Below are 24941 nucleotides of genomic sequence, written 5' to 3' on the forward strand. Positions count from 1 at the left end.
AAGTGAACTTTTTCGGGGTTCACTTCCCGTTCGAAACCCTCAACCTCCAGAGCGGATTAAGAATGACTCCAAAACAGTTATTCTGGGAATGACACCTTCTCTTTATTTAACTAAGTGCTCCGTCCTCCGAACACACAATATATACCGCGCTCTACCCCCCCCCCCCATCTGCACCTGCACTCGCCCCTCCCCTTCTCTCTCGTGGCTCGCACCCCGCTCAGCACACACACACTGCAACACTACCCTTGTATTGATCAAGTGGTATAGGTTTATATGGGATTAAGAAAGTAAGCAGTGCTAGCAAATTGTGTTTCCAAAAAGTAATTGCTACATTAATCTAATTCAATGTCCCTGATTTCATTTTCACGTAGATGCAATCCTGCAGGAATTAAAAGAACATGGCAGCAGCTAAAAGTGAAAAAAAAAAAAATCGAGTCTTCTCAAAATCCTCGTAAATGTAATTCTCTACAAATTATTGCAGCCTCCTCGTCTATTGGGTCCTCCAAAAAAGAACAAGCCATTCTTGTCACTTGTCTCTGTGTGACGGACATTTGGGCAATGAAGGTTAAAGCGAAAAATACCGCTTCGTCTTTAAAAAGGGGAGGGGACCGGCATAAACTTTGAGTTTGGAGAATAAAACCTGCTCCCGACCAGGTTAGGTTCACAGCATAAGTAACCATGGATACTGACTCCGAGTAAAAGTTACCTCTCTTTCAGAAACGGGTTTGACTTACTCTGCTTTCTCTGGTTTAACAAACCTCCCATTCTGAAACGGAAAACCCAGGGTTTCCCTGATTTCAGGGTTAATGCACTCAGAGTTTACACTTAACCTCCTTTCTGAAACAGGCCCCAGGAAGCATGTTTAAACTAGCCTGACTTTAAGCCTGAACTCTGGCTGAAATCCGCCTGAACTTGCTTACTCTGGGTATGTCGGTTCCAAAAGACCGGATATGAGTTGGCGTAATTACGCTCGACTTGGTAACCCTGGGTTAACGCACGGTACATAAAGACATTCTCAATAGATCGCCGATTTCTGGAGTCACCATGGAAACGCGTGGAGAAAAAAAAAAAAAAGGGCGACACTTGAGACGGAAGTGAGACGGAGTCCGAGATTTTAATGACGGCGGATAGAAATTATAAGTCCATCAAAAAAGTAACACGGCTGAAAGATAATTTAGTTAAATTTATTCAAACTCAATAATTGTTTATACAACTCAAATTTACATATTTATCTATCTAAATGTCACATTACTTCATTAATCTTTTTTCCATCTTAATTACTTATATTTCTTGAACTTTCATATGTCTAAGTTTGAGCCGGCAGATATGCTCATTTTTATAACAATAAAAAGAACGGAAAAAAATGCACGGAGTGCAAAAAGTCTTTACAGAATGTTCCATCACTGTCATAACAGGTTTGGGTGGTAGAGGTGCTATATAAACTCATCATCCTCTACTTTACTCTCACTCATGGTGCAGAGACGTAAGCATAGTAGGACAAAATAGCTCGGCAAAACACGGTGAAACACAGTAAAACAGCTATACAACTAAACATATTTTGTAAAAAACCCACACTTAAACCCAAATCCGTCCAGACAGGCAAAGGGAATGATATCCCAGAATCCCTTGCGGTGCCGATCTAACGGCAGCATCAAAGTTACACCTAATTAATTAAATTAATTTGAACGAAAGGAAAATAATTGTCTGAAAACTACGTGTTATTTTTAAGGTGACCTAACAAAAAAATGATTTATCTTAACTGAAGCAAATAATTAAGTTAGATCAAAGTAAAAAAGTTTATCTATACAACATCCATACGTGGTCTCATCATCCTCTCATGGTGGAAAAAGTATTATCTGAGCTTTTTCATCCACTAAATCATCTTCAAATGGACACGCCATGCTGCTTCACCTCTCTGTAAACAAACTAATCTTCAACTAAACCTGCTCCGGACCAGGTTATGTTCAGAGCATGAGTTGCCATGGTAACTTGACCTACCCTGAAACATACCTCCATTTCTGGAACCAAAAGCTGAGGTTATCAACTTCCTTAGCCTCAAACTTATCGTGGAAGCTAGCATAACCTGCTTTCTGGAATACCCCCCTGGTATACCCCCCAGGACTTAGTTTGGTTTTAGTAGGAAACTGTTTCCTTTTGAACCCAACTTCCAGTGGTCTTTTGAGAAATGGAATGCTTCGTGTTTTTGTATTTGCCTAGAATATGACTATAGAATGTGGCAGCTGAGGCCAAATATATTTGAATCAGGCACTTTGTTACCAAAACTGCATAAACTAGGTTGTCAACTAAAGTCTAAGCTCAGACTTCAAAATCCACTTCAATCCTCTTTTGATCTATTTTCAAAGCATTCCAGTGGTCTTTTAATTATAATTACGCCATTTTTAGTAAGGATCAAAAAACCCTGTGTCGTTTACTAGGATAGATTAAGCAAAGCAGCAGAAGTTCATTAGTAATCCGCCTCTGAGTTGTGGGTGGAACTGTTGGCACGGAGTTAGCCTGCCCTATTCCCCATCATGCCTTTGTTTACACGCGTTCACTCTGGTTGCTTACAGCCCTCTTACACCCCCAACCCAACATTACCAATGCAACAAAAATGGCGAGCAATAATGGAGCTATCCAGCCCTAGAAATATCGAGATGCCAGCTCGGACGAGGAAAACCAAGAAGTACATTGATGTATTTTTTCTGCAAGTGGATGCATCAGAATGGAGTTGAGCAGGGAGCTTGTGGCCTACCTACATGCTTTTTCCAACTGCATGTTTTCATCTTTTCACAACAATTTAAATAAAGAAATACTCAAAAAGGCAATTTTAAGCTTAATTTTCTTTATATTTGACCTTCATCAAGGGAAAAATGCTACAAGCTACCATTCACGCCAAACACTACTAGTTTTATCGCAGTGGGTCTTTAACCCTTGTGCTATCTTAGATGACCCCACCCTTACATTGACATGTTCTCCCTACCTGGACAAAGGTGGAAAGATTTCATGTAATCCATGGACACCAGTGAAGATCACAAATCATTGAAGAAAAAAGGTTCAGAGCACTGTCTAGTGGGTCTAGATGACCCAACTCCCAATGTTAAAGTGCCTAGGATAGCACAAGGGTTATACATGTTATAATTGGGGGCCCATTTAAACTGCAGGTGCATCTTACCTGACTGTTGCATTCTACTCATATTTATGTACTTTGGTGTTTGATTCAACTCCAAGCCTGACTACAACATTCGTGAAAGTATCTATCATGTTCCAAAATTAGCATCAGCAGTTAGCTCTGGTTGTTATTTACAGTGAGGTACTTCTTCCTGTTTACCCCCCAGGTTACAACATTCTGATCAAAAACAAAAAATAACTCTCTGTCCCTTTGTACTTCAATGTTCTGGGCAGTGTGGCTATTGTTCACTTTTCAGCATATCCCTTCAGGGGTCGCCACAGTCTCATTCATTGATTTGCACAAGTGGTTTGGGAGAGATTTTTACGCCGGATGCCCTTCTTAACAAAACCCTGTATTTTAAGCGGGATGGGGACCAGCGCTGACTTAGGCCCCCTTGTGGCTACATAGTTAGGCAGTAGCACGAAGGTACAAGGAATTCTCCACCATTAACATGTAAAAATCAATTAAGGTTCAGCTTTTTAAAAAAAACTCCCCAAACGACTCCCCAAACCTGACCATTGTAAGCCATCTAATTGGACCCTGTTTGACCCTTGAGGTCTGTTTAAACGTCACATGACTAAACCTATGAACACAAAGCTATTTTTAGTCCAGTGTGTGGTGCTGCAGATGTGTGGTGGAACCTGTGTATGATGGTGAACAGGTCCTCAGTGGTGTGTGATGGAGGTGTTCTCATCATCATGTCATCGTCTGTTTCTTCTGCAACGTGGAAAGAGGTCTTCTCGCTGACAGCTGATTCCCCTGAAGAAGAAGGAGCATTTGATAGCAAAGTGACAAGAATAATTCAAGTCAGCTGTAATATCAGGAGATGGAAAAACCCATTTGGGATTCAGCCCTATTTTATAAACACTAAAAAAATCTTAAGCAGCATTCTCAGTCAGATATCAGCTAGTATGAATTTAAATCCTTTTTTTTGTGAAAATTTCTTTCCACATTGATTGTAATTCACAACTCCCCACCAAAGGTTTTGAATGGACCCCAAACTACCAAGAGTAAATAAAAATGTACTGATCAAGTCTATAAGAAGTTAGTCCTTTAAAAGTTTTACCAAAGTCAGTACATCCAGTGTTCTCTTATTGAATGCGCCTAAGTAAACATCTGATCCATGCACTCCAGCCTCAGAAGACCTAGTATAAGTGATTGCTGTGTTACACATGAAATCCATAATAATTCAACTCAAAATGTTTTTTTTTTCTTGCTAACATTGACCAACACACACAGTGAGCCTAATTGAGAATAATGCAGAACACGGGGTTTTTGTGCACCATTTCATCCCTTAAGTAAGTAAATTAATCAGATAATAAAATTGCTGCCCAAACACAGACTAGAAACCTGGTCAGGATGCACCCCGCCTTTGCCCAACAGTAGCTGGGTTGGCTCCAGCAACCCCGTGACCCCAAAAGGGCTTCAGTGTGGTCTTCTGCAAATGGATGTAATATATTGTCTATACAGTTTGTGCATTTAGATAAACTAGCAGTAAAGGTTTGGACATACTTTTCAGTTCATTTACCAGAAAACTGTAAGATTCCCCCCGTCAGAGTTAGAAACAAGCCAAATCATCTGTTTACCATTGAGACCTGCTGCTAACAAACTATCTGAACCACAAAATCCAAGAGTTTAGACAAACCTGATCCAATCCCACTACTTGACATCTTCTCTCCCCGCTCTGAAAGAGAGGAATCCTGCAGCGATGACTCTTTGGAGCTGTCCTCGTCGGTTTCCACATAGTTCTTGTCTTGGTAAGATGTCTCTGAAGCCTGAGTAGAAACTTCATCTGGGGGGAATGCTGCAGTTGGAGATCGCAGGTCGGTAGAGGTGCTAGTCTGATGTATCTGACGGTCTGTGCTCCCATTAGTAGATGAGTGAAGCGATGTGGGAAGAAGCAAGACATTCGGCTTCTTGGGGACTGGAGGAGGTACCTGGCAAAAGATGATCAAGTTTCATAAACTATAAGACACCTGCGTAGAAAAGCCATGAAGTTAGAAGGATCAGAGTTGCTTTCTACGTTGCTTTGTATCTGGCATCTGTCCTTAAAATGTATCATTTTGAACTCAGACTCTGATCATCTATTGATAAATTAACTTTCTTTACATATGTCTACCTTCATGAGAAAAATGTCACAAGAACATGTTGAAAACACCAAGAACCCAATTTTCCTCTAATTCAGGTCTTCCAACAACAGAACATTTATTTTAAACCATTTTCAAACAAAATAAATTATTGTCAAACTGGAAAACTATAATAAAGTCCTGTTCAAAACTATTTAACCATCTTTAACTTGAGTAAACAATTTTAAACAGAGGTAAACATTAAAATCTTTTAAAAATTCTCCTCAAGTTAAAATAAAAAAACAATTTGAACCACTTCTAAACTTAAAAAATAAATCCCCTTTGAATCCAATGAACCATTGAAACTTTTCTAATCTAATAAAACATTTCCTGAGTTCCTTTTACCTTGGGTTTCTTTTTGTCAGACAATTCTGCAAGGCAGGAGATAGTCATTCTGGAGGGAAGCGTTTTGCTCTTGTCGGGAAGCTCTGGTACCTCCTGGTTACTACAGGGAGATGGTAGCGAGCCTCCATCTACAGGACCAAACAGTAATTCTGATTCTGTGTCAAGTTCAGGCTCCAGCAGTGGATCTTCTAAAAGAGGTTGGGGGTCTGGGAGAGGAGGGAGGTCGAGGAGAGTGTCAGATTGAGGGAGGAATGGGTGATGATACCCAGTCTGCGGCACGTTGGTTGAATTTACATCAGGAAGAACTGTTGGACCAGTTGGAGAGTGGGGGGGGAGTTTTTTAGGTTTTGGCTTTTTCATGACTTTGTAAATGTTGCCTAAGGGCACGGGCCGCTCCACAGGGGAGGCTGGAGGGGAGTCAATGGCATGGGGGGAGGTGGACGAGGGAGATGGGGATTTGAGGGGAAGGTTTATGGGCCGTTTCGGCAGTGGAGGCTTGACGGCAACGGGTGGTTTGGGTTTTGGTAGAGTGGGTGGGGGGCTGGGGTCTTCCCTAAAGTCTCTTCCATGAAGCTCTTCTTCAATGGTGTCAGAAGCTCCATCAGGACAGTCCTCCAGGTCGCCACGGGAAATAGAACGAAGTCGAATGGTCTTGAGCTCATTCTGAGTGACCATGGGTAATGCCTGTGAAGAACTTGGGCTGACTTTTCCAGGCTTTGGAGTCGTAGAAGTGTCAGAATGTCGTCTGCTGGCCTTTTGCTTTGGCTTGATGGATGACAGCTCCAAGTGTGCATTCCCAGGCATTTCAAAGGACAGCCTGGATCTGGCAGTTGGGTCCTTAGGCGAAGGCAGTGATGATTTCCTTTCTGGTATCTTTGGCCGCATCTTACACCCAATTGTCCCAACTGTCCCCTGGCCCGACACATGACGGAGTGGAACAGTTGGGGTGGGCGTTTCTGACTGACTGGAGTAGCCACTCGATGGCGACATAAACCCCGGAGGCTTGAATGGGGAGGACGGCTTGGCATCAGTCTCCACAGAGAGCTGTGAGGGCGAGGTCGCTCTGGAGGTGGACGGGGAGTCAAGGAGGGACTCTGAGCTGCCTCTGACCTTCATGCATTCCATCACTGTGGTCCCTGTGGCTGTGCTGGAGCCTGACAATGACCTGCGACAGAGAAAGTCAGAAAAGGGCACTGAAAAACTGTCTGACAAACAGATATTATAAGATGAAACACATTGGATCAGTCAGTCTGATTCATTCACCTGTAGGGGTCATTGCTCTTCCACTCTCCTAGCTGCCACTGATTAGCAAAGGCCTCTTCTGTTTCGCCTTCAGTGTCTGGAGCCTGGATCTCCAGACTTGGAGGTCCATTGCGTCCCCCTTTGCCCAGCTGTCGTTCTCCAACACTGGCTTTTGAAGAGGAAGCTGGAAGGAGGAAGTCAGGTTGGAAGTCTGGGAAGTGGTCTCTGGGTATGTGAAGGCTCTTTGGCCGGCCATCTCGGTACAGCCCTCCTTCGTGTCGGATTCTTCCCTCAGTTTCTCCCAGGTTTTTCATGAGAGAGACGCTCCTCACAGGGGGGGGAGGCTTGCGCTTTGACTTCTTTAGTGAGATGGAACGCGATGGAAAGCGCAGACGGCCATCTGTGCTATATTCAGAGGCAGACACGGATATGGTGTCAGCAGTGCTTGTGCTGTCTTCAGAGCTCCCTTTAGGGTAAAGGAGGGCATAACTTTCCCCTAGGAAGTTGTGATGTTGGCTTTCCGTTGCCAAAGTATTCCCATTCCCGGCAAATGAGTCAAAGCAGAAGGAGCCAGAATCCGTGGGAGTCGAGAGGGAACGCTCTCGGAACTTAAAGGCATTCTGGGCTGCTATGGATCGTGCTGACCTTTCTCTCCCTCGTCCCGGTTCCCTGGCACCATCAGCTTCCCCCCCCTCTGCTGCGGCCCCTTCCGTTTCACTCCTCCTCCCCATCGCCATCCCTGCCACTGAACCCGTCTGTTGGTTGTTCCAAGTAGTGCTGGAAGCTTTGGTCACAGTGGTGAAAGAACTGGAGTGCGAGCTCCCCGAATGTCCTGAGCTCACCAGCATTACTCCGTCCTGCGTTCCTCCTGCGCTCCTGATGATGCTGTGCTGCTTGGGGGGGACTGCGGGGCCTTTGCTTATTGTGTGATTGTAAGACTCTTTCCAGGCAGCGGGAGAAAATGTGGAGCCTTTAGGTCCGTTCCAGGGTGTGGAAGATGAGCTGGAATACAGCAGGCCAGAGTGGTCCATGGTCTTTTCCCGAGGATGCTCCAAACTGTTATCTGCAGACAGGAAGGTCCATTCTTTTGTTAACCTCTGACTTGAATTAACAAAATAACAAAGGACCAGTGTCAATGTGTAACAACCACAAAGCATGTTGACAAAATATACAAGCATCCATCATGACAACAAAAATCCGAAGCTGGAGTATTTAAAAAAGCATTAGAAAAAAATGACATTTTTATTTTGGATTTTTTTATATGAACTATTTTACTGTTGGAGAACATATACAGAAATCTGCTTCTATCTGAGGAGATGAAAGTAGATTTCCTCCTGATTGGTTCTGACTCGAGGTCCTGCAGCTTGCTACAGATCTCAGACCTACTGAGTTTAAGAACAAGCAAGAGAACTTATAACTGTTTGGTTCCCCTCTATAAAGGATTTAAAAAACCAGAAGAACCCATAAAACAACCCTATTACTGGTATCCAGTGAAATGACTTGGGAACATGAGTTCAGTGATCTGGGTTCTGGTCCAAACTCTGGCAGCGGGGTTCTCAATGACCTGCAGTTTTTTAGGTCTGCGACAGAAGTCCAGCCTGCAGTATATGAAATACTGAAGGAGCATAAATTGAAAAATGAGACCACGGAGTTAATGAAGATGAACAGAAGCTACATTTCAATGTGACTATAATGGGATAGGCTCCAGCAACCCCATGACCCCAAATTAATTAAGAAGGTTTAAAAAATGGATGCATGGAGGATGGATGGATGGATGGATGGATGGATGGATGGATGGATGCATGGATGCATGGATGGATGGATGGATGGATGCATGGATGGATGGATGGATGGATGGATGCATGGATTGATGGATAGATGGATGGATGGATGGATGGATGGATGGATGGATGGATGGATGGATGGATGGATGCATGGATGGATGGATGGATGCATGGATGGATGGATGGATGGATGGATGGTATTTAAGATGTAAAGACTGGTAGGTGGATGGGACTTAGCAGGAAACTGGAACTTTAAAATCTGTTTATTTTCCATTTTTTATTTATCAAACTTTTCTCTTGTCAGATAAAGGAATCAACAGCTGATAGTGGCACGTCACAAATCTACACATATTACCTTTCCACACATTTTATGGTACCTAAAGTAAATGGAATAGTAATGGAATGATGTTCCCACTCCATAATAAACTCATCCTGATCATGTTCATTTCTTCAGGAAAACCAGGACGACGTAATTGTAGAAATGTATCCACTCAAAAAACGTTCACTTTGAATGAACATAAAAAAATTATGGAAAGGATTTCCACATGATTAGATTGCGTTACTTGAACAAAAATGAATCATGTTGGTCCTACTTAATTTATTTAAGTTGGGTCAGCTTAATGTATTTAGGTTGGGTCAACTTAATGTATTTAGGTTCAAACTAATAAATTTAAGTTGATTCAATTTAAATACAGCAGTTGCACCCAACTTTAAATTGATATTGTTGCTCACTCTAAAAAGAAAAAAATTGATCCAATTTAATTGAATCACTTCAATTGGTCACACCTAAGTAAATTCAGTTTATTTAACTTGAATTTCTATTTTTTTCTTTAATTCTATTTATTCATCTGTAATTGATATGTTGTTCCAAAGTTACAACCAATGGGTCTTTTAATTTTCACATCAAAGACATGAATTATCCAGTAAAGTCCCACATCACAAGACAGAAGCTCAAATTCCGCGAACTCTGTCATAAGTATTGGACCATTAACAATATGCCACACAAGGGGGTTGATCATCATCCTCTACCAAACTTTAACTCATGGTGCAAAAAAAAATAAACATAACAGTTTAAATCACTAGTTAAAACAGAGTAAAACAGCTAGACAATAAAACCCATGGACAAAAACTCACACTTAGACCCCAATCTGCCCAGATAGACAAAGAAAATGGTATCCCACAATTCCTTGCGATTACTAATGCATCCAATTTAATGGTATCATGTTGGATCAACATGATTGAAATTAGTAACTTTTAAATGGATTATTTTTATGTACAATCGACATGATTCATTCACGTAAGATTTACATACATAAAATTTTCTGGTTGAAATGACAAGTTACTTTTTCGTTAACTTAATTGGCTGGTAATTTCCTTTTTTTGAGAGTTATGATAAAGAAAATTATAAAAGAACCAGTCTACAAAAGGTTAAGAAATGAAAAAACCATGAATGCTCTGAATAATGACTTATCCAGACAAAACTGGAACTCTGTGTACAGAGAAAAAGATGTCGATATTGCTTATAAATGTTTTTTAGAAATATTTAGCTCACTTTACAATAAGAACTGTCCAATTTATAAATTCAAGAACAAATTTGCCAAATGCCCTTGGTTAACCACCGGTCTACAAAATGCTTGTGAAAAGAAAAATAACCTCTATAAAAAATTCTTAAAACAGAGGACAAGAGAAACTGAACAAAGATATAAGTCATATAAAAGTAAACTAACTGAAATAACACGTTACAGTAAAAAAGTGTACTTTAATAATCTACTGAATGAAAATAAATACAACGTAAAGCGAGTTTGGGAAATATTAAATAACATCATTAAAAATGGGACAAAAATGCGAACTTATCCAGATTACTTTACAGATGAGAGGGGTCAAAGCTATAACATCAATGAAGCAGCAAACGGTCTCAATAACTACTTTGTGAACATGGGTCCAGAGTTGGCAGCGGAAATTCCAAAATGCAAAACTAGCAAAGACAATAATCCACCCATCGAAAGGATCCCACACTCAATCTTTCTCTCTGATGTGAACGAAAATGAACTGATATCAATTGTGAATAATTTCAAGAGTAAAAACTCAAAAGATTGTGAGGATATAGATATGAAGGTGGTGAAAAAAGTCATCTATAGTTTATCTAAGCCTCTGACATACATATGTAACTTTTCATTACGAACTGGGAGATTCCCAAACCAAATGAAAATAGCCAAAGTGATTCCTATCTATAAGAGTGGAGACAAACACCAATTTACAAACTATAGACCTGTTTCTCTTCTTCCACAATTCTCAAAGATTTTAGAAAAAATATTTAATGATAAATTAGCTTCATTTATTGAAAAACATAACACTATAAATGAAAACCAATATGGTTTTAGAGAAAATAGATCTACCTCATTGGCTATCATTGATGCTGTGGAGGAAATCACAAATGCTCAGGACAAAAAGAAATATGCGGCTGGAATTTTCATTGACTTAAAAAAAGCATTTGATACTCTCAATCATGACATCCTACTTGACAAACTGGAAGTGTATGGGATAAGAGGACTAGCGTTAACTTGGGTCAAAAGCTATTTAACGGGAAGAAAACAATTTGTCAAGATTGATGAATATACATCAGAAACCAAAGAGATAAGTTGTGGTGTCCCACAAGGATCAATTCTAGGCCCGCTGCTATTCAATATTTACATAAATGACATATTCAATGTTTCAAAGCTTATGAAACTCATATTATTTGCTGATGACACAAACATATTCTATTCTACAGACAATCATAGGGAACTTATCAAGGTGGTGAACACAGAGTTAAATAAAATAAAATTATGGATGGATTACAACAAATTATCTTTGAACCTAGATAAAACCAAAGTGATGTTTTTTGGAAACTTCAATGCAAATAAAGAGCTCTCAATTGAAAAAAATAATGTCTTAATCAAAAGTGTTACAGAAATCAAATTCTTAGGGGTTTTTATCGATGACAAACTAAGTTGGAAGCCACACATCAGACACATACAAACTAAAGTCTCAAAAAGTATTTCAATCGTAAATAAATCTAAACATATATTAGGATACAACAGTAGATATTTATTGTACTGTTCTTTAATATTACCATATTTCACCTACTGTATAGAAATTTTGGGGAATAATTATAAGAGCTCACTACATCCTCTCTTTTTACTTCAAAAACGAGCCGTCAGAATTGTACATAAAGCCGCATATCTTGATCATACAAACAATCTATTTTATCAATCAAGACTTTTAAAACTGTATGACCTTGTGGATTTTTACACTGCGCAACTTTTATACAGAGCCAGTGGGAAATCGTTACCATTCAATATCCAAAAACAGTTCTTAAAAAATGAAGGAGGCTTCAAACTGAGGGGATGTTGGAACTTCAAGGTCAAATTGATAAGAACCACAAAGAAAAGTTTCTGTGTGTCGGTGTGTGGCACTAAACTTTGGAACAGTTTAAGTAATGAGTTAAAAAAAATTTCAAATATTCAAATATTCAAGAAAATGTATAAAGAAACTCTTATTTCAGGATATGAAAATAAGAGGATTTAAGGATCAACCGGTGTTTGAATAATTCCAAATCCATGTGTGAACTTGATTGTGGTGAAATAATCAAAGCTCTTTTAATTACAACTAATGATTATTACATTGTAATGTGCAATAATGATTACTGAAATGTTTGAATTACAATCAATAAGCTTTTGATTTTATTTACTTGATCTGCAATGTGTAGCAATAATTACTAGTTTGATGTTATCATGTGTTCTAATGATAATCAATTATTATTACATATCGGTATCGTTACTGTTTACTGAAATCATGAATGAATGTATTCTGAAGATCATCAATCATCTCTAGGCACTGGATTTTGTTACTTGAAGAGAATCTATCTGATCAGAACTGGATTTAAAAACACTGTTAAACTATCAAATGAATGAACTCAGTAGGGGTGGGATTATATAAGCTTGCTTCTTTCCACTCCTTTTCAAGCAATAAATCAAGCTCTACCTAACTTTAGTTAATGATCACTGTATTTAATTAAGCAAATGTGATTTAAGTGACGTGTTTGTTTTGTTTTATTTTCTGTCTTTTTAATCTATGCATTTCATCATTTCTGTAATGAGTTTGATAAATATGTGTAAATTCTTTATTGCTTTGACTACAATGCTTGAAATAAATCAATAAAATAAAAAAATTAAAAAAATGATATACGGCTAATTATGCTCTCAAAAAGAGAAATGTCCTCCACCTGGTTGATTTTTCCAGAAGTCGCTGATTCTGAAAACCTTGTTTTAAAACTCAGTCAAAGCTGCACACCTGAGGCGGTGTCGAGGTTGGAGCGTGTCTTCCTCAGAGGCAGGGTTTGGTGTGGGGTGTCGCTCACAGGCTCCAGGGAGTGGGGCTGCGGAGGAAACGGGTCCACAGGAGGAGGGGGAGGGGACTGAGAGTGCTGCAGGAGGTCCACCCCGTGGAATTTGACTCCTCCCTTTTCACCTGAAGAAAAATGAAGGAGCAGGGTTAAAGTTTCTGCGGCAGGAATTTTAAAATTTGATAAATAACATTCGGGTCAAAATCAGCAGCAAAACAAATGACGTCCGGATCCCCAGAACATGAATAATCTTCATCGTGGTCTTTTCATCACAAACTGGTTAGTTAAACGCTTCGTTCTATAATTCTAATAACTACCCCCCAAAAAACCATGAGCCTTTTCTGAAGTTTATTAAATTCACCAGAGACAGAAACTTTCCATTGTTTTGATAGATCAACAGTGTTCTGTTTACTAATAATAATAATGGATTAGCTTTATCTGCACTTTTCCAGATGCTCAAAGCCCTTTCAACATGTTCATTATTCATTCAGTCCTCATTCATGCTTGGTGATGGTAACTACTGCTATAGCCACAGCTGCCCTGGGGCAGACTGACAAGGGCGTGGCTGCCAGTACGCACCTATGACCCCACTGACCATCACTCGCATTCACACACCAGTGGAGCCATGCTTGAGGCCCTGAGATGCCTTGCCCAAGGGCACAACAACAGTTGGCTGGGGGGAGCAGGAATTGAACCATCAACCATTCAATTATTAGCTGACCTGCTCCACCGCCTTAGCCACTGTTTAGAGGTTCAACTCCTCAGCTTGACACTCATTGCGTCCCAAGAAACTCGACCACCTAAAAAGGGGTTTTCTTTAGATAACATTAACCGGGGGAAGGCTTTGATTTCTGATATTTTTGTGTTGTAAAGAATCTTTAAGATCAAGTGAGACAAGTGAGTTGGTCTGATGGGGTCTGATAAAACTGGAGCTGAAAAGAAAAATACTTTGATGTTATTATAGATCACAAACTGCAACTCACCAATATAATTTTTTTCAATCTCACACACTGCATCAGGATTTGACAGGTCCCTGTGTATTTGTCGCCCCCTTCTGTTTTTTTCTGCCACTGCAGTCTTTTGTGTTTTTTTTTTTTTTTACTAGAGCCTTTTCTTCTTTTACTAGCAGAGAACCTGCAACCCATCTCCACTTATCCTTGCAGTTCGTAAGCCTCGTTTCCTGCTATTACCAAGTCAGTTAGTCTGGACCTAAACGTTGACTTTTTCTCTGTTTTCATACATCAGCGCCTACTTTTTCTCCCAGAACCAAATGTCAAACGTTTTTTGTGGACCTGTGGACCGAAGATGTTAACGCACACTTTTTTATGGCAATGTTGCAAATGACAAGTCGCAGCAAACACATAAACAACATGTAAGAGTAAGTAAAGGTGAAGGAGGTGAGACAAAGGCGCGTTGCATGGATTTCTCCTTTTTTCAACCCTCCCAAATCCTGTACACTGTGCAAGTGGCCCAGTGATGCTGTTCGCATTAAAGATGCGTACTCCTTAAATGCAGCCAGACAAAAAGAGGAAATTAGTTTGTGTGGACATCCTATATGCGTTCTACAGGTGCTGACGCTTCACCTGCTCACCCTTTGCGTTGGAAACATCCATGCTTACACGCATTTAACTCATCAGGTCACTGTATTTAAATCAGGCAACCTGTAATGAACTCATGGCCACCTTTATGTGAACAGTTTTTCTCCCCTTCACAGGACTTCCACAGATCTTCCGTGCACATACATGTAAACAATGTAATAACGTGACCGACACGTCTCTGCAGGAGGGGCGTTGTTCTCTGTAAAATCTTTATTTAACTATTTTAGCTTTCGTGTGTTCTTATGGATTCAGCACCTTCAAGATGCGCGCCTGTGTGTGTGTGTGTGGGGGGGGGGGCAGCATGTAGCTGTCATGATGAAGAGAGATACTCTCAGCTGGAAGCACTTCCAGACTCTGTATATTGGTGTCATTCTTCCTCTGAGTTCTGCTGACACATTCACAGACCTGCAGGGAACGGCTGCTTCACCAACCCAAGTCAAAGCTGCAGCCTTCAGGCATCAGCAAACTCTTGACTTGTTGATTCTGGGTCCTTGTGGTAAAATAAAATAAAAAATCTGAGCTGGACCGTGCTTTCATGACATCCTACTAGAGCTGACCAATGCTGCTTTCACTTCAGGTTCTGCCTTGGTATGCTGTAATGCTTAGGTGGTTTGGGTAAGGCAGAGTCTTGGGTTGCCATGGTAACAACAGACTGGATGTTGGCTACCTGGCTCACAGGGAGTTGGAGAAGGGGGGGGGGGGGGGCACCACAGCAGCAGCAGCATGCATGTTCTGTATCTGCTGCACCAAAAAAAACAATGTGCACTGTTTTTTTTTCTTTGGTCTTGGTTTACTTCTTCTAGTTTTGGTTTGGTATTAATTTGTTACACACTAAGAAATTCCAAAGAAAAAATAACCTTTTTTTTTTTACCCGACTCCGAGGTTAAAAAAGGGACTAACTTTTTCTGGGTTTTTGGGGCTCAGGAAAATATTTTTAAAAATCAAAAATAAAACACACATAAGTTGGGTTAAAATGAAACCACTATTACCCTAAAAATTTGTGTTGCTCCAAAACCCGGCTTAAAGAAATAAAAGGTACTTTATTGGTTTTGTTCTAGTGTTATTTAGGTTTTGTTTTGGTTTAGTTTGGGTGGGGTTCAACTTACGGCTTGGTTTTGGTTCAGTTTGTTTTTGTTTAACCCTTTTAACACCGGACATGCTGCCGGCAACACCTGAATGACATGCATTCTTTGAATGTTGAACGTGAATCAGCTGATTCTGACTCAGAAAAAAGCAGCTTTTTATATCAGTTTTGCACCATTATGCAACACACTGACACAAAGTGTTGCATCATGATGCTAAACCGCTTTTCTCTGCTTCAGAATTACAATAAATACATGAATTACGTAAATGTTTTAAAGTCGAAAGAAGTCAAAAGAATATAAAGAAAGCTTAAGGGTTAAGTTTTGGTTTGGTTTAGGGATTGGTTTGGATTTATTTAGTTCTTTTGGTTTTTGTCGTCCTTGTTGTATAAGTTTACTTAAACAGTTGTTGCTTTTTCTTTTGTCTTTAGGTTTTGTTTGGGTTGTAGTATAGTTTTTAGCTAATACTTGATTTGTCGTTTAACTTTGGTTGGGTCTTGGTTTAGTGTTTAGGTTTGGTTTTGTGTTTACCTAAGAAGAAACAAACATTTTTTAGCTGGTCTTCATATTGTAGCGACCTGGGGGTTGGCCCCGCCTTCAGCTCCTAAGGCTCATGGGAAGTGGGGAGCTTAGGGTGAAACCTTGAGTCAGAGGGCTGGAAGCTGAAGTGACCCTCCATGCTGTTTGGGCTGTATGTGTGCTGGAATAAACAGGCTTGTTGCTTAAAAGCTAATATTGCATCTCTCTACGTTTCTTCCAAGCTGAGACTGTCCGGGGTCGTGCGGTGTATGGGGCACGGACAGCTCTCCATTAGAACCTCTTCATGAGCAGTTGGCTTTCGCTACCCCACTAAAGTGACGGTCCGGCCGGATCGTTACAATATGTTTCACAGCAGCACCAACCCAAACACCTGGTTGTACCTGGGATGCTGAGATGAGACAGCGGCTGTCCTCCAAGCTGCCAGCTGGGCTTCTCTGCAATCGGAGGTGCGGCAGTGATGGAGGCGGCTGCACCGCTGCTACTGTTGCTGCTGCTCCAGCCCAGAAGGGGGCGATCTGAGCTGCATGGGGACTGGGAGGAGGGCGGATGGGTCACAGACCTGAGACCAAACACAGAGGAGGTGGTTTCATCTTCGTAGAGCTGCCTGGATGCCGGCTGGAGAAGAGAAGAAAGACAGCAGTGAGAGTTATATTTCTGTGAGTTAGCTCATTTGATGTGACCCCAATACTGAACTCATTCCCCACACAGTGTTTATCTCCAGAAAGCAGTTTCTTTTTCCTATGATGTTTTTTATTTTTATTTTTGGCTGGTAGTTTTCAGACTTGTGCTGCTTCGAGGGATCATTTCACACCTGAACGTTTCTGCATCCAAGAAGTTAAATAATGTGTGGATCAGAAAACTAACTGAAATCAGCTTTTGTCTGAGGTTCAAACATTTGAACAGTTTTATCTCAATTCTTCAGTCATTTTAATGTGATGTCATCATAATTTCTCTGCTTTAGAGCATTTCTGGTTTCTTCATGTCTTCATAACACGCAGTTTTTGTGTATTAATCCTAGGAGCTGAAGTATTTTACTAAAAGAACCCGTCTAAATGTAAAGGTTGTGGTACGGGGGGATCTTTATCCACACTAACTCAGTTCCAGATGAAGATGTCAGACCGACCTAGAAGGTGACTTGGCCTGGAGCAAAAACCATTTGAAGCATTTCTGCTGAGCAAGCTTCACGCAAGTTAGCAAAGTAAATGTAGAGCTGTTGCTATGCAGGCAAGACATACCAGACACAGTTAAAGTCCCACTCCGATCATCTTTCGATCTCTTTTGAAAACATTTCCAGTGGTCTTTTAATTATGATTGTGTCAATTTTAGCCAAAATCCAAAAACCTGTGTTGTTTTCTGGGACATAGTTTCTGCAGACATAGTTTCTGAGTTGTGGGCTGGACTGTTGATGCAGAGCCCCCCCACCCCTTTGCTGAGAATTCTCTGTTTACACTCTCTCCTGCTAGCCCCTCACACCCCCAAGATAACATTAGCAGTGCAGGAAAAAGGCTGAGCAATATCAGAGCTATCCAGCCGTACCGTTTGGAGCCAGATAACAGCTCAGACGTACTTGGATCTGGTCGTCTGTAAGTGAATGCATCAGATTGGAGCAGAGCGGGGAGCTTCTGACCACTCAGCTTATTTTCTACGTCATGACTACAAAGTGGCGCTTTTGTCATCTGCTCCTGATTCACGACAGTTTGGAAAAAGAAAAACTCAAAAATGCAAATGTGAGCTTTTTTTTTTCATAAATGACCTCCATCATCAGAAAAATTCCACAAGAACATGTTAAAAGCACCATTTTCATTTGAGTGGGTCTTTAAGGGTTTTAAAAAGTTCTAACACCTCCTAGATCTTTCCTATAAAACAACACATGATAATTTCAGATTATAAACTGCTCAAGTTTTCTCGAGTTGATGTCATAAAATGAAAGTTAAAACTAGCAGGCAGTGTTTACTGTTTTTTATCAGTTTCTTGAGAAGCAAAAATATATAATTTACTGAGTTGTAAAATTATCAACATCATCAGCCTGTGCAGGAAAAAGGTCAAGCAGTTCTCCTCCATCACACTGGCAGGGGTTGGAAAGATCGCATCTGAACAACTTCTTCCTTGATTTCACTGTGAGTATTCTCTGAAATAGATAGATTATTTGCGGTTTTCCTGTCAGGTTCTGTGCTCTTAAAACTTCTTTAAAGTCCCCCGATGATTTTTTTTTTTTTAATAAAAACGTTCCTAGTGATGTTTTAGTTAAGGTTATGAAGTTTTTAACCAAAATCAAGCAGCACTGGTTGTGGCTCAGAACTGATTTGATGCTAGCACATGCAGATTGTTGAATTCACTTCCACGCCAAATACAAACAAATGACAGAAAAAAAAAGTGACTATTCGCCTGTAATTTACAAATACATGTGGCCAGTGCTGAACTTTTTACTTGGCTGTACGGACCCAGAGTAAGGGTTAAGTTTAGGATTAAGGGTAATGTCAATGGTACAGACACGATCTGAGGTCCTGCAATGCGATTTGAGCGACCAGCGTGTAAGAAAGGTCTGACAGCAGGGCTGCGCAATTTGGTACCCATCTGACCCAAATCGGGATGGGTACTGTTGGGCGAAGGCGGGTAAACCCTGTACTGTCTGTCGCAGGGCCCATGGAGCTGGAGCGATCCCGATCACTCTGCCGGAAAGCGAGCTGGCGGCCAGACAGAGAGCCGCTGCGGGATGGGGAGCCAGCCTGATCGGGCCTCCTGAACTTTATAATGTTTTTCTTATTTTCATCAAAGCAATAATAAAAAGGCTCCCCTGACTTTATTCTTGTTTTATTTTAATGTATTGTCCTTTCTGGTTAATGCGAGACAGCAAGCCTTCAAACTTGGCCGGAGAGAGAACAGAAATGCAGAAAACACATTTGGGTCTTTAATTTTAATTTTAAATACAAGCGATCAACAACAAAATCCAGCCTTGGACATCCTTAAAGTGATTTAACAGGAGAAATACTCAGAAATGCAAAAATGAAATGATTTCTTATTACATTTGTTCTCTTTCATAAGAAGATTGCCACCTATACATGTCAGAAATGTAAAAAATATGATTTTCATCGGAGAGGGACTTAAAGGTTTTAATAGAGGACCAGACAGGATGGGGTTTTAAGGAAACACAAACTACTGCTCACTTTCTTTGTCATGAACCAGAAGAGAATCAGATGTTTGCTGGAGTGAATAAGCAGCTCTGTGCTCCAACAAGAAACTCCATTTACAGTAGGACTAAAGTGGAAGCAAATGCTTTATTTATGCTGTCATTATTAACATGTACATGAATATTGAAAATCACTCATTAGAATGATTTTAACCCCCCCTTTCCGCCAGTTTTAAAGATTTAAAAAACGGGAGGGGTTGTTTCATTAATAACATATTTTTTCTGGTGCAGCTAGTTCCTGTCAGACAGATCAGAATTTTTGGTTATAAAACAGCAGCAGCAGAGACCTGATGTGCAATATGTCACATTTAACTGAATTTACATGGGATTTAAGTATTTGCTGCTTTGATTTAGAAGAAGAAGAACACAGACAAAAAACTAAAGAGGAAGAGGAGGAAAAAAACTGACATGAACACTGCTTCAGTCATGAGTAAAATATTTGTGACACCTACAGCTGTCAGGAAACGCTTTTCATTTGCCTTCAATGAGGTGATACTGTAGCTGATCCTACATCTGTTTCAGAAATCTGTGACTGGCGAATCTGAGCGAGGGGGCGGGCTCCCGGCATGTGGCCTCTGGATGAGCCACATTAGGCTGAGAAGAAAGCACGATGAGAAATGTCACAACAATCACTTGTGGTTCGGGCTGATTGAGGAGGACAGAACAAAGCTGCTGCTCTGCAGGATCAACTCACAGAGAATCATTCTTTTCCTCATAAGGGAGCCACATTCATGTCTGACTGAAGGATACTGCTGACGTCGATGGTATTGCTTCTAATTACTGCTTATTACGTTGGTAAAAGAGTGGGGTGTCTTAATAAGTAAGACCTCCCCATGATCATAGGTCCATTGGGCTGCTATCTTTCATTGTTTTCTTCCCTGCTTTGGTCCAGAAGCTATTCTCCTCACCTTTTCCAGCCAATCAAAGTCCATTTGCTTCTCCTTTAACCTTCATCTGGGTTTAAATCTCCACCTGGATTCATGTTTCAGTTTCATTCACTCAGATCTTTGTCGTCTGAGAACCAGGACTGAGTTTCAATGTAGGTCTAAAGGTGTAGATGTAAAAAGTTAATTAATTATCACACATTTTAGAGTGTGAAATTTGTTCTCCACATTTAACCCCTCCCCTGCATGAGGAAATGGTCACAGTAGTCACAGTAGTGCTTGGGCATCCTCTGATGGTGTGACCCCCCCTCAATCCAAGCTCTTTCTTCTGAGTGTAAAGCAGGCAGGCAATGGGTCCAATTTAAATCACTTTTGGTATGACCCGACCATGGATTTCAATTTTGGTATGACCCGACCTTGGATTTCCCAAGACGGACACTCTTCCACTTGGCCACTAAGCTGGAATTCCACCAAGTTCCAAACAAAGCCCTTTAACGAGATGCTAATGTGCAGTCAAAGCGTCTTCGGCAGTTGAAGAAACTAGGACAAAATGAAGAATTTGACTGAGAGGAGAGGATTGTGTGTGTGGGGAGGGGGGGGGGGCTTTTTTAAGGCAGGTGAGTGAGGGCCCGGCACCGAACCCTGTCCAGCTCCACCCACATCCCCCTCAAAGACCTCTGCCCAGGAAGGACCTGCAGGACTGTGGAGACAGGTGGGAGCACGAGTGTGCACCTGTGTGAACCCTTGTGCTATCCTAGGCACTTTACCATTAGGATTTGGGTCATCTAGACCCACTAGACAGTGCTCTGAACCTTTTTTCTTCAAAGATTTGTAATCTTCACTGGTGTCCATGGATTACATGAAATCTTCCCACCTTTATCCACCTTTGTCCTGGTAGGGAGAACACGTCAATGTAAGGGTGGGGTCATCTAAGATAGCACAAGGGTTAAATGATCTCTTGTCACTCTGTTCTTTCTGAAATCAGCATTTTTTCCCAGCAATGTGGAGCCCCCTGATGGTCTCAAGAAGGTGTTTATGTTATGGGTGGGGGGAGCGTGTTTACCAGAAAGATGAAGTCAGGTCTCCTGTTGCTGAGAGAAGTGGGAGAGTGGCTGAGCGACGTGTCGTCCGAGCTCTGAGAGGACGGATGGCGGAAGGTCTGACCACTTAGCTTGGAGTCACACAACAGCTGCTCCTCAAACTCTGTAACAAGCCACAGGACGTCCACACAGAGGAGGACAGGAGTGAGTTTCTCTGCAGGTCACAACACACACACCAGAGAAACACAAAGTCACACAGCGGGGATCTCATGAGCCACAACTCTTTCATCCACTCAAAGCTCTTCAATCTGGTTTTGACCCTTTGTCCTGCAACAGTTTCTCTACTTGACCTCCGTTGGAGCTCTGTTCTCCAGTCGGAACCCACACCCCCAAAGTAAAAATCCAAACCCCAAAATATGAACCCACACCTCCAAAAATGAAACCACACCCCCAAATTATTAAACCATGCCTCCGAAGTGTGAAGTCACACCTTTTAAGACTGAAGATAGAACCCTAAATGTTAAACCACAACCCCAAAATATGAACCCACGCCCCTGAAGCTTGAACCCAATCCCTTGCAGTCTAAACCTTCACCCCCAGTGTGAACCGACATCCCCAAAACATTAAACCACACCCCCTACCCCTGAACCCAAGACCCCCAAAATATTAAAACATAACCCCAAAGTCCAATTTCACACCTCCAATGAATGAATCCACACCTCCAAAGTCTAAACAGGGCTGAGAATTTATAAATTTTTTTATTTTCACTCCCTTTTAGATTTTTGATGTTTACATACCTTTATATACCGTTTACATATCTTAGTTGCTGTTTTACATACATTTTCACAAGTCTGAAATAAATATTTTTGAACTTTTTTAACTAAACCTACAACCTCTGAAGTCTGAACCTACACGTCTAAAGTCCGAAACTACACCGTTGAAGTCTGAACCTACACCTCCAAAGTCTGAACCTACACCGTTGAAGTCTCAACCTACACCTCTGAAGTCTGAACCTACACCTCTGAAGTCTCAACCTACACCTCTGAAGTCTCAACCTACATCTCTGACGTCTGAACCTGCACCTCTAAAGTCCGAAACTACACCGCTGAAGTCTGAAACTACAACCTCAGATGTCTGAACCTACACCCCTGCAGTCACATTCTTGACCTCCTTACCTTCCTTAACCCTCCACAAGCTGCCAAGCAATCCTACCCCAAACCAAAGAGCTGACCCAAACCTCTCTCCATTAAGCTGTCTAACATGCAGACTCACACGCATATGCACGTGCACACTCCTTACTCACACAAACACACACACACACAGAGGTTAAGAGTCACATGAAGCTTTTGGGAGGATAACAGAATTTTTCCAACATTCATGTCTGTAGAAATTGCTGTTTATGTTGTAGTACAACACCTGAAGATTTCTTCACTTTTTTTAGTTAAACAGATTAGACAAGTTTATATATAAGATATAAAAATAAGATTTTATTTGGATTGTTTTTTAAATTCCTCATCTGAACACTGAAGTAAAACAAGAAATCAAAGAAACATGGTGAGAAAAAAAAAACAATCAAGCAACAAGGCAGGACCACTGAAGTTAATCACCAAACCTCTAATGTGACAGCACAATCTGCAAAAAAGAGCAAAACATTTCCCTTTTCTCCACACTCTCACTACAGTCAGACATCAGCTGGTCTTCCGTCACAATCAGCTGTTTCCCAGAGTGTGCTGCATGATGAGCGCAACCAAAAAGACAGAGTACCCTTATCTATCCATCGTCTGCACCTACTTGATTCTAATATGGGTTAGGGAGGGTTTGCTGGAGTCCATTCCAGGGCAGGTGGGTGAACCTTCACAGGTCCATAGTCAGGACCACACATAGACCCCTATGAGGCAGTTCAGAAGCTCCTGTCAACCCAGAACACGTTTTGGTCACTGGGAGCCAAAGACAGCCTTTCCCATAGACAGGGAGAGCTTGCAATTGGAAGCACTCAGGATGGGTGTGAAGCTCGTACAGCTATAATCTTTGAACTAAGTCCTCCAACCACAGAAATGCAAAATGGCGAGAACTTTAAGGTCTAAAGTTCTTTAAAGTCACAGTCCCATCACACATAGCCCTTGTGCAAGGCATTAACCACGCCACCGGGAGCATTGTAGGGTTCAGTGTCCAGCCCAACACTTCAGCACACATGAGGAGACAGAAAGGCAAGGAAACTCAATCAGAGATCGAACGTTCTATCTCTGTGTCACAGCAGCCCAGACAGCAGCCAAACAGCAGCTTGCTCATGTTTTGCATCACACCAAAAACCCTCATGCACGTTTACATGCACACACACAGTCAGTCGGAGTACAGAAGATGGAGCTCTACCATTAAAGTTTTGCTCAGTCAATCTATTTGAACTTTAGTCTATCTGAAGGTGATGATACATTTTCTGTGGCCATTCAGCTTTATCAGTCCTTACCTGAGTTGAGATGTTTCGTTTTATGAGAAAAGATCACATTCTACAAACGTTCTTCTTGACGTAACAAGAAAACAGCTCATCGTTCTTTGTTTTAGAAGCCCTTACACATATTCAGATCTGGATGCTCTCCCCATCTTACAGAACAGTTCCCCCTCAGTCCTTTGCAGAAGCGGTGAAGTCCACAAAGTTCTGCAGAGACTTTAGCGTGAGACAGAGAGTCCAGAAAGAAACAGCTGAAGAGGGCTACAGATCCACACGGCAAAGCACATGAGGCTGCTGTGGAGGGACAATGGGGGCGGGGGGCTGGTGGTGCTCAGGGTGTAAAGGTATGCAGGTCACTCCCATTTCTGCACACACACACACATACACACACAAAGAGAGCGATTAGGGACAACCCACCCCCTCCCGCTGTCCAGACAAGCAGGCCGAGCACTGATGCATCACTAACCCGCCTGTTGTGTTTGTGAGTTCATGGACTTGTGTGTGTGTGTGTGAGTGTTTGGGTGCACGTGCGTCTTCTTCATTGAGGTCTTTATGTAAACAGACAGCTATATGATAAATTATAAAATAAACTAATCCTCATTGATGTCATGAACCCGCCCCCCATCCCACCCCACCCCCTTGTTTGTTTATTTCATCTGTGCTCAGTTAACCTAACTGTCCTGAGCCACATGCATGTGCTCACGTGAAATGTGGGTCACGCTTTTCTCTGTCCTCAAGTAAGACGGGGAGAAGGATAGTAACAATAACCTTCTATCACCACAACCATAAGGGGGTAGGGGGTGGGGAGCTGAGTTTACTACATGCAAATGCTTGTGCAAGTCTCCTTTTGTTTGCATCCCTGTTAGAGCTCACATCTTTCTGTCATTTACAGTCTGCTGGGTGCGTGCATGTGCAGAAACATGCTGGTGGGAATGGGTGGTTGGTGCCCCGCTTCATGATGGGTCTCTGAGTAAATCTTAGTTCTATGTCTTCCTTTAGATATATCCTTAAATACGAACAATATAGAAATATCTTAGTTGAAGTCAACCTAGGTTGCACTGGGCAGTTTCCTCACCTACTTTACTGTAAACCTTTCCTCTATTAACCCTCTTTC

The 24941-nt window shown here is 41.4% G+C and overlaps 1 protein-coding gene and 1 long non-coding RNA gene across 4 annotated transcripts in view; one reads left to right on the top strand and one right to left on the bottom strand.

Moving 5' to 3' along the window:
- nhsl2 (NHS like 2) overlaps window positions 1-24941 on the bottom strand; it is an 81424-nt gene that overhangs the window by 6527 nt on the left and 49956 nt on the right. For all 3 annotated transcript variants that reach the window (XM_011487666.3, XM_011487667.3, XM_011487668.3), the window contains exons 3-9: window positions 21405-21544; window positions 16651-16885; window positions 12999-13175; window positions 6904-7945; window positions 5641-6805; window positions 4815-5106; window positions 3811-3928 (exon numbers count right to left, since the gene is read on the bottom strand). In XM_011487666.3, the coding sequence (XP_011485968.1) occupies window positions 3811-3928; window positions 4815-5106; window positions 5641-6805; window positions 6904-7945; window positions 12999-13175; window positions 16651-16885; window positions 21405-21544 (3169 nt within the window). The remainder of the gene's footprint in view (window positions 1-3810; window positions 3929-4814; window positions 5107-5640; window positions 6806-6903; window positions 7946-12998; window positions 13176-16650; window positions 16886-21404; window positions 21545-24941) is intronic.
- Window positions 16780-19068, top strand: LOC105356454. Its single transcript, XR_002875332.1, has 2 exons — window positions 16780-16926; window positions 18296-19068. It is a non-coding gene; the product is annotated as an uncharacterized LOC105356454 (long non-coding RNA).

Source organism: Oryzias latipes, chromosome 18, assembly GCF_002234675.1.
Source record: "Oryzias latipes chromosome 18, ASM223467v1".
Lineage (NCBI taxonomy): Eukaryota > Metazoa > Chordata > Actinopteri > Beloniformes > Adrianichthyidae > Oryzias > Oryzias latipes.